Source organism: Sebastes fasciatus, chromosome 6 (assembly GCF_043250625.1).
Source record: "Sebastes fasciatus isolate fSebFas1 chromosome 6, fSebFas1.pri, whole genome shotgun sequence".
NCBI lineage: Eukaryota > Metazoa > Chordata > Actinopteri > Perciformes > Sebastidae > Sebastes > Sebastes fasciatus.
In genome coordinates, this window is record NC_133800.1 from 23,378,639 (window position 1) to 23,393,017 (window position 14,379).

Sequence of the window (14,379 nt, forward strand, 5' to 3'; positions counted from 1 at the left end):
AACTTGGTTAACGTTAGCAGCATGCTAACTGCTAGGTGCTAGGCAGATCTCCAGGCTGCTGTCTGTGCTCCTTCTCAAATCACTGCAAACACACAAGATAAGTCTTGACTGAATGTTGCTAACATCTGTGTGTGTCTTGGGTTAGTGTTTCCTTCATAGCATTTAGCTCATCTAACGTTAGTTAACGTGGTTTATTTGATGTGTTTCTAAGCTAGTCTGATGGTAATCTAAGCCAAGGTAAACCTAGCAAACCTTTTAACAGACATTAACTTAACACATCTCCATTTGTTGGCTAACGTAGGAAGTTACACCATCAAATCAAGGACACTTGCAGTGTGGTATTGCAATATTAGTACACCATTTAAAAAAATATATATTTATTTTTATTTTATTTATTTATTTTTTAACATTTTTTTAAAAACACATTTTTCACAAATATGAAAATGAAATAAAACATTAATTCAGTGCCACAAAATTACTTCTGTGACACAGGGCAAAGGGACATTTTGGAGAGAGTATGAAGAAAAGAACACTGCTATATAACCATGATGATGATGACAAAAAATGCAGTTATTTATTTCTTCTAGTGTGTACACTAATCTACTTTAAAACCATGGGCAACAATTAGCAGAAACATTTAAATTGAGGATATCAACAGAAATGAAAACTTAGTTTTAGATATTATCCAGTAAGGTAAGACAATGTATGAATCAGAAAGTCACAAAAGGTTGGGTTATAGTGTGTAGATTATTATTATTATTATTATTATTATTAATAATAATAATAATAATAATAATATATATATTATATTATTATATATATATTATTATTATTAATAATAATAATAATAATAATAATAATAATAATAATAATAACAATTTAATTATAATAATAATAAATACTTATAATAATAAAAACAAAAACTGTTGAAGGATTTGTCAGAAATTGCATAGCTTGTTTTGTGTCAAATATTTCCACACCCAGCCATTGAGCCTGTGAAGAGGAATGTCTAGCTAAAGTTGTAGCCTAATAACAAACAGTATTTGTACCGATTGAGGCTTGTAAAGGCCGTGGGATATAACACGAGTACTGCCATTTAACATAATTAATGTTTAAACACTGGATATTACCCTTCACTCTTTGTAGCATAGAGGTAGTAATCTACCCATGTAGTCCAATATTACTGTTGTGATTAGACGAAAATAAGTATTTTTATTAAGTTAAAATGCTAAACATCTACTGGTTACCACTTGTAATGTTTTGCTGCTTTTCTCTGTTTTATATCCTCAAATTGAATAATTGTGTTTTTACTGTTAGCCAGACAAAATATGTTAATAAAAGACCGGAGGGCTCAGTGAAAATGATGGAAAATAATAATTTTACAACCAAATATACAGTCATGACCTCCCTCTTTGACAATAACTACTGACCCTGAATTATCCTAGTTCTTTATCCGCTCACTACAAAAGGACCAATATTATTACCCCGTGCCAAATGCCACCTTACACAGCAAATCAAGCCTTTAATAGCCTCAGAAGTCAGTTTCAGTCACTCACTTTGTTGTGTGATGAAGTCTCAATCAGCTCCGATTGGCTCTGTCAACATGACTTTCTTCTGTAGTGATTGCCTAGAAATGGGGTCAGTTGACTGTATGGTTTGAGAGAGGAATGACTTTTAAGTACAAGTGTGACCAAGGGATCACATGCTTGTTGCTTTGGAACTGGACTTTTCTAATAATTCTTACGCTCATTCATTAATTAAAAGTATGTTTATCTGTATTTGGCAGGATGCACAATACTGAAAGTTTTGCACATAACCGACAACAGGTCATTTCAGCTGATGCAGATGGTAATATTAACATTCTTCATACAGTGCAATACCACCATGTGTCTCCTTTATGTGTGTTACAGTCACTGCTTCATTAGTTCCTGTCCTGATGTATTACTAAACTATATACAATTTTGGACAATGACATTGAACTGCAGAGCAGGTAGTGTGTGTGTATTTGTGTATGCGTTTGTGCTGTTTGCTTCAATTTGTCATGACAGCTGATGGCTGATGTGCGTCTTAAAGATTTGGATTTGGGTAAAAGTAGGGCTGTCAAAATATGCTGAAATCCTAACATGGCAAACTCAAGCCCAAAAGGCAACAACAGCTGTCAGGGTGCTGACTTGACTATGACTTGCCCCACACTGCATGTGATTATCATAAAGTGGGCATGTGTGTGAAGGGGAGACTCGTGGGTACCCATAGAACCCATTTTCATTCACATATCTTGAGGTCAGAGGTCAAGGGACCCCTTTGAAAATGATCATGCCAGTTTTTCCTCACCAAAATTTACCAGAAGTTCGGAACATTATTTAACCTCCTTTGCGACAAGCTATGATGACATGGTGGTGACAGGGTTGGATATGATCCTAGTATCTTCACTCTAGCTTTAAAACTGAGCCCGCTACAACCCAAAAATCACAAGTTGCGTCAATGTGTTAAAGAAATTAGTGGCGTTAAATGGCGTTATTGTGTTATTATGTCTGTCTTTTCATATTGCACACTGCAAATCCAGTGTTTTCATATTTCTTTGAAGCCATTTCACTCTATAATCTATAGATTGAATGTCTTGAGCAACAGGACATGGTTCAAGCCACCTTCATGGGTCCGCCGGAGGGCCTGAAAGCTAGGCTGAACTTGGTCTATCCTGACTGAGACCAAAACTAATGGCGCTCCTCATCTACTGGTGAAATCCAAAGCTCCTTAATAGTAGGAAGTTGCCCTCAAGACAGCAGATGAAGTGACAGCCCCTGACTGTGGTAAACTGAGTTAAGTTCCAGTCTACAGTACAAGTCGTAACATTAAACTTTATCAGCGCATGACGGATGACTGGTAAACAGTGATCCATGTTAACACTGTTTATCCATAACGCCCTGTGATTAACTACATAACCAAGCTGATGCAGTGGAGTGTATTCAGGAATTACAGCTTAAACACTGTTTTCTCTAGCGAATATGGAGGAGTCACATGAAACGGGTCTTATCCAATTCTATTTGATGTGGAAACATGGATTTAGGAAGGCTCTGCCTCTGAATTAGGACACGTCTTATGTGTGCATTTCTCTTTTTGCCACCACTACAGCTTGTTGTGTAAGAGCCAGGTAGACATTGTCAAACAGTCCTTTGGGTCAGTGGTGGTCGTAAGATTAGAGAAGATCGATCCCCAGACTGGCAGGATAAATCTGGCTGGGGGCAGTGAGAGAACCGAACTAACCACCTCTAGGAATCAGACCAAATACTCAATGCCAGTTTTCATTTCTTGACAGTTTTTGATGGTATGGAAACATTTCAGTCATCACTCAAAGTATTGAGGTTCACCACGCCCGAATGGTGGGAAAGGTCACTGTTAAACCTCACAGATACTTGGTGGTATACAGTATCTGCTTGCTGAGCAGTGTAAGAAATTATCTGAAAGGGAAGTGTGAAGAGGATGTTGGCTGAAACATGAATACCTTTTGTAGAAAGTGAAATCCTTTGAATATCTATAAAAAGCTCCATTTGTTCCACTGGTCGGTCTGTATATGTGTGTGTGTGTGTGTGTGGGAGAAGTGGGCTGTGTGCCAAACACCTTCATTCTGGTGCTGCTGTGATATTTACTTCATAAAGTAGTGTTGTTTTATGCTTCGCATTTTAAAAATAGTTTTGAGCTTTTCAACTTTGTCATTGGATAACTTAAGTGGTTGGACCTGCCTTGGCATTTTAAATCCTCTGTTTGGTCTTTGCCCTGCCTCTTGTTGTTATAATGATAGTGCTTACACGGATGTTAGTATGGTTGAACGATTGGTCCTCTTGTCACTCATGTTAACAGTATTCAGTGGCTGTCCTGCCACAACTACGATCGCTCTCACACAACTCAGAAGGTTGCAGATTATGCCTTTCCTCACGCCGTCTGTTGTTTGGTTTCTCTTCTGCTTTAGAGTTCCTCAGTGCTCTCCACGACTGACTCACCAGGTGGCTTTATGCTGTGGATTGTGTTGGAGCTGACGGGCACAGGAGGCCATGACAAATGGCAGTTAACCTCCCTGCTAGCTGCTTAATAGCCTAGTTGTTTTTTCACTTCCTTGCAAGTATGTGAGGAATGTGCTTGTTCAAGAACATGAGTGTATACGTGAAAATAGCGCCGCTGAGTACTCATAAGCCAGTTACCTGTCAGTTCATTCAGATGTAAAATGGAAACAAAATAAACCCACGAAAATAAATGTCTTATTTGCCTTTTATACATCCAGATCTATTCATCTAGAAAGGTCCTGAATGTAGATCACTTTACAGTAACTTAAAGCCTCAACCAAGTGGTTGGTTATAGCGTAGCTGCCTTCTGTAAGTTTTCAAGTAATACAGTACAGGCAACTACTTTGATAATTGTTGATTATTCCCCATTTTTAAAGCCATAAAGCCAAATTTCCAGCCTTTCAAAATGTGAATATTTGCTGGTTTCTTAGCCTTCATGATGGCAGTAATCTTTTTGAGTTTTGGACTGTTGGTCGCACCAAAAAGAAGTGTGAAGACCTTGGGCTCTGGGAAATTGTGATGGGCATTTTTTTCGCTAATTTCTGACATTTTATAGACTAAACAATTAGTCGATTAATAGAGAAAATAATCTGTTCAATGATGAAAATAATCAGTAGTAGTTGCAGTCCAAGTTAAAACCCAACTCATCTCACCACCACTCACTTCATACCCTTATGACCTTTTAAAGCAGGTCTACACATTTCCAGATTGGGCCACAACTAATAGTTATTTTGGTAAAATTTTACTTTAAAGGGGAACTACACCCATTTTCAAAATTCACATATGTTATTCCTATGGTCTGAGATAGTCCAAAAAATATTCGTAAACATGAACAACTTAAAAAATCCCAAATCCAAAAACTAGAGCGCTAAAACTCAAACTTGTGATGTCATAGGGTATAAAGACTGGAGCTGCTCCATAGACAATAAATGGGAGGCTGATTGTGTGGGCCCACAGATTATTTGTTTTCTTTTTATACCCAAATGAGCTTTATTTTATTGTAGTGTTGTCAGTTATGAAACAGAAAATGTTCCCGTATATTCAAATCATTCCCATGGGTGCTCTCAGTGATCTACTCTGTCACAACTGACAACACTACAATAAAATTAAGCTCATTTGGGTATAAAAAGAAAACAAACAATCTGTGGGCCCACACAATCAGCCTCCCAATTCATCGTCTATGGAGCAGCTCCACACTTTATACCCTATGACATCACAGGTTTGAGTTTTAGCACTCTAGTTTTTGGATTTGGGAGAAAGTTGTTCATGTTTATGAATATTTTTTGGATTGTCTTAAACATGTATGAATTTTGAAAATGGATGTAGTTCCTCTTTAAGTCCTACTATTTAGCTTTTACAATATACTGTTTATATATATATATATATATATTTATATATATATAGAAAAAGAAAAAATATTACCAGAGTGGAAAATATTTGGTGAGAAACCAGCAGATGGAGAGCCAGCATTTAAGCTAGTACAGCAGTAGTGAAATGTTTGTTGAACATATTTCCAGATGAAATGATGATTAAAAGCTTCACACATATTTAATGTGTTCACTAGGATTTAATTTCATCAAAATAGATTTTAGGGGGGAGAGAGGCAGGGAATTTGTTTTTTCAAGGATTGGATAATTTTCCAAAACTGGGATGCATTGGCAGAGGTATATGCAAGCAAGGACAAGTAGAAGTCAGATTTGGCTTTTCTGCCTGAAATTCTGCTAGCTAGTCAGTCAGATGATTGGTAGTTTTGGCTGCCTTCCATGTTGCATCTCTGACAGTAAGAGCTTTGGAAATGTTTGGGGAGAACAAGGATCAGAACAGTTTTTTACTCAATTTTTCATAGGGAGCGTGTTTATTAAGTATGGTGTTAAAAGTTGTATAAGCAAAAGCAAACCGAACTAATTTATAATGGAGTGAAATGATGTTTGATGAAAAACTGTTATTTGATGTTTTGTTCCTGATAACTGACTGAATGATTCATTTCTTGTGAGGTTATTTTTTTGTTGATTGATTGCTGCACGCAGCCGGCCATCATGTTTCTCACGTGACCAGGAGCAGCTGTGTTTTTCCTCCCCAAACCACAAATTAACAAACTGAATATTTCTTTGTATTAGAGTGGTATTTAACTAAAATTGGTCTTTAAACTTGACTTTTTTTAATGTAGAAAAACAATCTATTACAGTAATTGGAGATCAGTAATCACTGTTTATTCTTGGTTTTGCCAAGGGAGTTCAATGTGGAGGCTATCAGTGTGTTCAATGTGATCATTATGGGTTTAAATCTGCATAACCAATCTGATTTGTCAGACACATCCACTCTAACGTTGTGGTTGTCTGTTAGCTTGTGAACAATGCCAGTGCCTCGCAGTGATTCCCACTCTGAGGCAGTTCTCTCCAGTCTGGTTCCATTCTCCTCCCAGAGCCATAACTCCACAGTTAAATCTGTCTTTGCTATGTTTGCATCCAGCCACAAAGGGGCTTTTGTGCAAACGGATTCACCAAGAAATCATTCAAATTTCATGCACTCAGCTTGGTTTGTATGTCTTGGCCGAGTGTATCTGGAAAAGGGGAGAGGGATTTGCATATTCGGCTGTGTAGCGTCTCCTGGAGCTTGTGAAAAGCGTGCTTTTGTTGTTGTTGTCGCTGGGCCAGTGTGTGAAGCACATGGAATGCAAATGATCACTTCCCTTGCATGACGCGAGCATCATGTGTGAGGTGGCGTTGAGCCAGGCCTCTACAGAAAAGGGAACAATTTCCTGCTTCTCCTCTAAATACAGTTACTTTAAGATGCAGCATAGCTCCAATAATGAATCCTGATACTATTTGCAAAAAACAAAATTAAGGATATGGTAAGGTAAGTTAAACTACTATATAGTAAATGTCCACCAAAAGTTCAGAATGCGAACTTTCTTTGGTTCATTGGAGTGTTTGTTTGCTTGTTTTACTATCATTTTTACTATCGTTTTACTATTTGCTCACCAGCCTTGTTAGAAGTGGGAACCAAACGTCAGATATCATTCACAGAGAAAACCAAAACATTCATTTTGAACCCGCCAACATTTTTTAAATGATTAATTCACAATCATAATTTTTTTCAGGAAAAGCCATACTTTTATTTGGCATCTTTCTAAAAGCTCTGTGGATGTATCGTTTTTTTTAAAATTTCTTTTAAGTAAATTATATATTATATATAATATATATATAATATAAATATATTATTATAATATATAATAAATAGTATTTTTTTTTTATCAATAACACCTTTAAAGGGGTACTTCAGCAATTTAACAATTCACTTCCATAAAGTTAGGAACTTGCAGGAGACAAATAAAAAAGGATGGAAGTTTGTAGCAGTGGATGCTGTGATATCCTGCCCGAGTTAGAATAGTGGAAAAAAAATATTCATCACAATTTCTCAAGTCTTCTTCAAATGTCTTGTTTTGTCAGACCAACAATCCAAAACCCAAAGATACTCAATCTACAATGACATAAAACAGAGAAAAGCAATGAATCCCCTCACTGGAGAAGCTGGAGCCAGATTGTTGTGGTTTTTTTGGGTGTTTTTCTTAATAAATGACTTAAACAATAATTGATCAATCAATCAAAATTGTTGAGATTAAAATTTTGAGGATTGACTAATCAATTAATTGACTAATCGTTTCCCTTGTCCCTTGTGTGCTCCAGCCATTTACCTCTCTGCCTGTGTGAGCTGGTGAAGATGGTGAAGCCAGACATCCACACTCTGGCCCACCACCTGAAGCAGGAGCGGCTGTACGTGGCGTCGGAGAAGCAGCTGATCCAGAGGCTCAACAGCGATGTGCTGAAGACGGCCGAGAGGCTGTACCGGGCCGCGTGGATCGCCAAGCAGCAGAGGATCAACCTTGATCGTCTCATTCTCACCAGGTCAGACCTTCCGTCATGATCCACTCTGGCCTTTAAAAAGGGAAATATGCTTATTTGCAGATGGATTTTAATGTCATGTCTGTACGGAGATGTAGCCTGGGCCTGGTTAGCCTAGCTTAGCATCAATTTTGGAGTCAGGTTGCTCACATCTAAACAGAAAAATACTACCTTACAGCCAAAACACTGTAAAATCTACACTGTAAATAAAAATCGTAAAATTCTCTGCACTCATATTTTCGGATGCATTTTTTGCTATTGTATGTAATGAGAATTTCAACAAATATAACAAAAATGTTTCTAAAATCTTGACCACCCTACCTTTTAAAATACTGGTAAATGCAAAAAAATCTCCTTCATTTGAGTTTCTCAGTACTTACTAAGTTCAAATGCTAAAACATGTGTTGAGCATGTGATTTGAGTATGTGATGAGCATTTCTAAATGTAAAATCTATTGTGCTGGCACAAATGCTAAGATAACAACCCAAGAACAAGTTAGACACTGTATGGTGTCCTTGTGTACACTTGGCCCTGTCACTGCAGTTTAGATCAGTTGTCAGTTGGAGCCTGCTGAGCCAGAGCATCCCCTTGATCTTTGACCATGTGATCTGATGCTTGTTCTTGCTTGTCTAAAGGTGGATATGTGTCAGTCAGAACTAGTTTGGATGATGTGTCATCTACCACTTAGAGGTGTGGTGAGACCTGGCTGTCACAGTGAGAGGGAAATACAGTATATAACGATAGTAGTTGTTGGTACAAGAGCTATTAGTAATGAAACAACTGTGTTCTACAGTGCGGAGGCCTCTCCGGCTGAATGCTGCCAACATGCCAAAATGCTGGAGGACACCCAGTTTGTCGACGGCTACAAGACTCTGGGCTTCCAGGAGAACATCTACGGCGAGTTCTTGGCCAGGTTAAGGGAGAACCCCAGACTGGTGGCTTCCTGTCTTGTGGCAGGGGAGAGGCTGAACCAGGAGCACAACCAGGCGGTCACCCATACAGTCTTCACCTCGCTTTACGGCAACTGTATCATGCAGGAGGATGAGAGCTACCTGCTACAGGTCAGTAGCGCTACCTGTCTCTAGTGTTACACATTTGCAAAAGAATTGAATAGCCTCTCAGTAAGATGTTTTTATCTGGTGCAACTACCAGGTGTTGCGATACCTGGTGGAGTTCGAGCTGAAGGAGAGCGACAACCCTCGCCGCCTCCTGCGCCGAGGAACCTGTGCCTTCAGCATCCTTTTCAAGCTCTTCTCCGAGGGCCTGTACTCGGCCAAGCTCTTCCTCACCGCCACCCTCCACGAACCCATTATGCAGTTGCTGGTGGAAGACGAAGACCACCTGGAGACGGACCCGGCCAAGGTGACGGAGCGCCTCACTCCGGCCCAACAGGAGCGCTTCGGAGAGAAAGGCTCCGAGGACTACAAACAGAGGGTGCAGGCGGCCGTGGAGGCCAACGAAGCCAAGCTGGTAGCTCTGGTCAACAAGTTCATCGGCTACCTGAAGCAGAACACCTACTGCTTCCCCCACAGCCTGCGCTGGATCGTGTCGCAGATGTACAAGACTTTGTCGTGCGTGGAGCGTCTTGAGGTGGGCGAGGTGCGCATCATGTGCACAGACCTGCTGCTGACCTGCTTCATCTGCCCGGCTATAGTCAACCCAGAGCAGTACGGCATCATCTCAGACGCCCCCATCAATGAAGTCGCCCGCTTCAATCTAATGCAGGTTAGCGGCACAGCATGTTTACACATCACACATGTGGGAATCTTTCTATAGTACAGTGTTGATTGATATTTTTTGTTACACAGGTGGGGCAGCTTTTGCAGCAGCTCGCCATGACCGATGACGATGCAGACCCAAGGCGGAAAAACAGTTTGTCCAAGTTTGATAAGGTGTGTGAACCGTTGTGATGTTTAGTCCATTCCAGCCAAAGCACAACATATTCTTCCTTGTATTAATGTACCGTTCTTCATCTCTTGTCTGCAGAGTTGCGTAGCCGCCTTTCTGGATGTGGTGATTGGAGGAAGAGCAGTCGAGACCCCACCCATGTCCTCAATGAACCTTCTGGAAGGCCTCAGTAGGACTGCGGTCTATCTTACACATAATCAGCTGCTCGTGCTGGTAGGCTCGTTTTACAATTGATATCCAAATGTACTATTTATGGAGGATAGAAGCTGCCAAAAAAAATTATGATAAAAAGAGATTTTTATAAAACGGTCACTATATCCTGACAGTGGTGCATGAGATAGGTAATCTGTGAAGAAAATCCTGTTCCTCTGTGTCCTCCTAGTGCTCATAATGGCATCAGAGCTGAGGAGTCTCTACAGCAGCTGTCAATCACTACTCGCGAAACTCTGTAACTCAGATCAAACGGTCAAACTAGGCAGTGCTGATCAATTATGAATCAGTATTCTGTTACTGTAATGACTATTTCTCACATCAAATACTTTCATAAATATATTTTACTGTGTTTAGCTGTAAAATTAGAAAGTTTGTGACTTTCTCAAAGACCGTTTGATCGGAGTTCACGAGCTGTGATTGACAGCTGCTGTAGAGACTGCTCGGCTCTGATTGGTTGTTTTCCTTCGGACACAGAGGAACATGATTTTTCTCAGATTACCTGTGTCCTGCACTACTGTCAGGATATAGTGACAGTTTCATAAAAATAACTTTTTTTTTCTCATATTTGCTCAAAGTTACCGACTGCAGCTTTAATAGATGAGTGACAAACACTGTTCTTTTAAGTAACGTGTCAGTTATACAATATGCAGTGTACAGCATATCTATCAATACATTATGACGTTTATGTCAGGACTTAAGGCAGCTCAAGTGCCTTCTGGTTTATTTGTGTATAAAACTTGTGTGTGGCTTTTATGTTGATTCTTTGATTCTTCATTCATTGCAAAATACCGTTTATCACTGAACCCTAATTAAGCCGTGTGTTATCCAGATTTAGTACCAGCAACCGTTTAGGTTCACACAGACTTTGGCAAGTGCAGACTTGTCTTTTCACGCCCTTCCTGTTGACTAATAATTGATTTACTGTGATGGTGTTTTTTCACTTCCTGCATAGGTGGACTTTGTGCGTAACGTGGTGGCAGGGGACCACCTTCGGGAGGAGGAGCACATGGCTTTGGAAACCCTGGTCGCCAACGTGCCCCAGTCTCGAACTGTGAAGAGCAACAGTCTGGAGCTCACTCCCTCCAACACCCCGCAGCTCTCCCCGGCCACCACTCCTGCCAACAAGAAGAACAGGCTCCCCATAGGTACCTTCGCCTCTGTCTCCCCGCCACTTTTTACAATAGATGTATCGACGTGCTCAAAGTGATGCAACCTCTTGTAATTCCCTGACGTGAGGATCTAAAGGATGTTTTGCTTCATAGGAATATCACGATTCGAAACAAGAACTAGGAGATACAAGTGTAATATTTTTTGCCTAATGAGAAGCAAAATAAACAAGTGGAGTTGAGTGGCGATGACTAGTGAAAGGCCCGTGTTTTTATAGGGAGCTAATGAGCTTCTTCTCAGCTTGTTATGAAGATAATTAGCATGGCCTGGATTGAGGCTCAATTACAGAAATGACAACCAATTAAATTACCAAATATAAATGAACTAATTTTAATTGGAATGGATGGAAAAGATGCATGGACTACCTTCATTAGCATTCTCAAGACAAATGATGCCGCAGCAACACCCCCTTAATTAGAAACGAACCACTTGTGCTCTGAAATATGACGTTTTATACGCACAATCTTGACTTGGAAATACTTAAAAAAATGTCTATGTATTTTTTCTCCAACTCCCTACCTTGTCCTTCTCCTTTCCTCCTGTGCTGCCATTGAATGACCAGGACAACACTTAGCCGCTATAACATCCTGGGACCCCACAGCCGCTCACATTCCATTAGTAACCCCTTTCGGTGGGTAGCCCGTCGGTTGTGGTCGAGCTGGAGAGATAACTTAACCCATCTAACTGTTGTTTCACAAAGTTGCGTGTTAGATAATACTCATCTAGTCCACGCTTCTAACTGCACAGTAACCCCCCACCCGCCGCCTCGCCACTGTTGCCTAGCACCGCCGTTGTCCATGTGCTCTCACCATGCTTGCTTTGCCTCGCACAGCGCTTTGGTTCATTAGTAGAGCTGAAATGTTTTCCCACTCATTTTTGTTTTCCCCTTTTTGCTTCCTCAATCAGCAGAATATGGTTTTTCATTACCAGGTAGAGTGGGGGGGGGGGGGGGAAATCTATCTGTGCCTGAGTTGTGATCAAAATAAGAGACACTAGTGCAGTTACGTCCTACGATGATGGTGGCTCTGTGATGGCGTGGTTGTGTTCTTAGTAGCTCATGTGGCATCCACTCATCTCAGAGAAAGTAAGGGAAAAATGAATTATAGAGACAATTTCAAGAGTGGTTTTATTGGCTCTTTGTGTTTGTAAATGAATTGTGTAGCGTTTCATTTTCAAATCTCTTAAATATTGAGTAGCAGTAGTAGTGAGTAGCAGTCATCCCATGTGAATCCAGAACTTCAGCGAACTTGTATAGTACCTAGTAAGGATGCACCGATACGACTTTTTCAGTCCAGATACCAATAGCGATACCTAGGCTTTGGGTATCAGTTGTCTAAGTACCGATTGATACCAGGGTTTAATAAATAAGCTGTATGCCTCACAAGGCAACATCAGACTTGCCTTAAACATTGCTTTCCTAACTTTGTAAAACAAAATGTAACAAATAAATACATAGATATAGATTTACTGAATTGTTATTTATTATCAAAATAATAAATTGTACACCAGCAACACATTGATCAAAACGTTTCTAATTTAAATATATAGTATATAAACATTGATTTGGATAAATCAGCCCATTGTCACCGATACCTGATCAGCTATTTGAGTCATTTATCAGCCTGATATCTGTTATTGGTATCGGTACATCCCTAGTACCTGGTTTATGAAATATATCCAGTGGATGGAGCTAAAGAGTCAGTGCTGTGTGTTACAGACACAGAAACATTGAGCTGAAATATGTCAGACTCGTCTTTAGAGTGGTATGAAAGTCATGTGCTGCTTAATTGTTTCATTATGCCATTTTTAAACCCGGAAACATTGTGAAAGCAAGTCGGTTGGTATTTCGACACACACAGAATGTCATGATTCAGCACCAACTTATATGAAGAGTGAACATGTTAATATTTATATACAGTGTTTTAGAACTTTTCTATACTAGCGTTGCTTATAGGGCTGCAACTGTTATTTTCATTGTTGATTAATCTGTTGATTATTTTCTTGATTAATCGATTAGTTGTTTGGTCTATAAAATGTCAATCAGTGTTTCCCAAAGCCCAGTATGACATCCTTAAATGTCTTGTTTTGTCCACAACTCAAAGATATTCAGTTTCCTGTCATGGAAGAGTAAAGAAACCAGAAAATATTCACATTTAAGAAACTGGAATCAGAGAATTTCTTAAAAAAATATTATCAATTATCAAGATAGGTGATTGATTTAATAGTTGACAACTAATTGATGAATCCATTAATCATTGCAGCTCTAGTTTCTAAAATAATTTTTGTTCAAATAATATGGTGGATTTAGCGTCTTTTTCTCTTCTAGAGAAATCATGAGCAAAGCTGTCTGTGTGCTATTGTGTGTCTGTTTTCAGACTAACCAGTGAACTCTGTACAGTAGGAATACCTTTTTCAGATTTAAAAAAAAAAAAAGCTTAGCCTTTATTAATAACTAACCACCATCTAACATCTGAATATGAGAGATGATCCATCTTTAATGCCACACCAGTGTATATAAGCTACATAAGGGAATAATTGAAAATCATTCAAAGGGTATTTTTTTTTTTACATTTTCTTTGTAAAGCTGATAAAACCATTTGAAGCTCACTCTCATAACTTATGGAGAGCATTGGTGTGACATACCAGATGAGAGTCTTTAGTTTCAAGCTTTAGGCTAGAGCTGTTTGGTTGTTTGCTGAATCATAACGGTGGTTCTCCTGCTAATTCCCTCCAACCAGCAGCTGCTCGCAGCCGCAGCCGTACCAACATCGCCCAGGAGGGGGAGGCAGAGGCCAGCTCCCAGGAGTCCCTGCAGGAGCTGTTGCCAGAGGAGGTGCTGGTGGTTTCACTAGGAACCGGTCCTCAGTCTGTCCCTGGGATGATGTCAGAGAATGAGGTAATGGGACTTGAATTAATGTGCTCATTTGCAGGAGAGATGATGATGTGATAAATTCAACGTCATATTTTTTTCCTGTCACTGAGCAAGACTCCATAAAGTCATGCGTTTTTGCAGTGCTCTGTGTGCTTGCAATGCTTTGGAATTGATAAGAAACTTGTTTTATCATGTATAACGAATTCCCTGACCTGAACTTTGAATGAGATGATGCCTCGAGCAAGAATGACTCACAGCAGAA

The 14,379-nt window shown here is 39.6% G+C and overlaps 1 protein-coding gene across 18 annotated transcripts in view; it reads left to right on the forward strand.

The window, feature by feature from the left end:
• gapvd1 (GTPase activating protein and VPS9 domains 1) overlaps positions 1-14,379 on the forward strand; it is a 33,444-nt gene that overhangs the window by 307 nt on the left and 18,758 nt on the right. For 7 of the 18 annotated variants that reach the window (XM_074638592.1, XM_074638594.1, XM_074638599.1 and 4 more), the window contains exons 2-9: positions 7,742-7,960; positions 8,751-9,018; positions 9,110-9,682; positions 9,766-9,849; positions 9,944-10,078; positions 11,031-11,223; positions 11,808-11,876; positions 13,984-14,141. In XM_074638592.1, the coding sequence (XP_074494693.1) occupies positions 7,776-7,960; positions 8,751-9,018; positions 9,110-9,682; positions 9,766-9,849; positions 9,944-10,078; positions 11,031-11,223; positions 11,808-11,876; positions 13,984-14,141 (1,665 nt within the window). In that variant the 5' untranslated portion in view covers positions 7,742-7,775. The remainder of the gene's footprint in view (positions 1-7,741; positions 7,961-8,750; positions 9,019-9,109; positions 9,683-9,765; positions 9,850-9,943; positions 10,079-11,030; positions 11,224-11,807; positions 11,877-13,983; positions 14,142-14,379) is intronic. The other 11 variants (XM_074638611.1, XM_074638604.1, XM_074638606.1 and 8 more) reach the window with 3 other exon arrangements.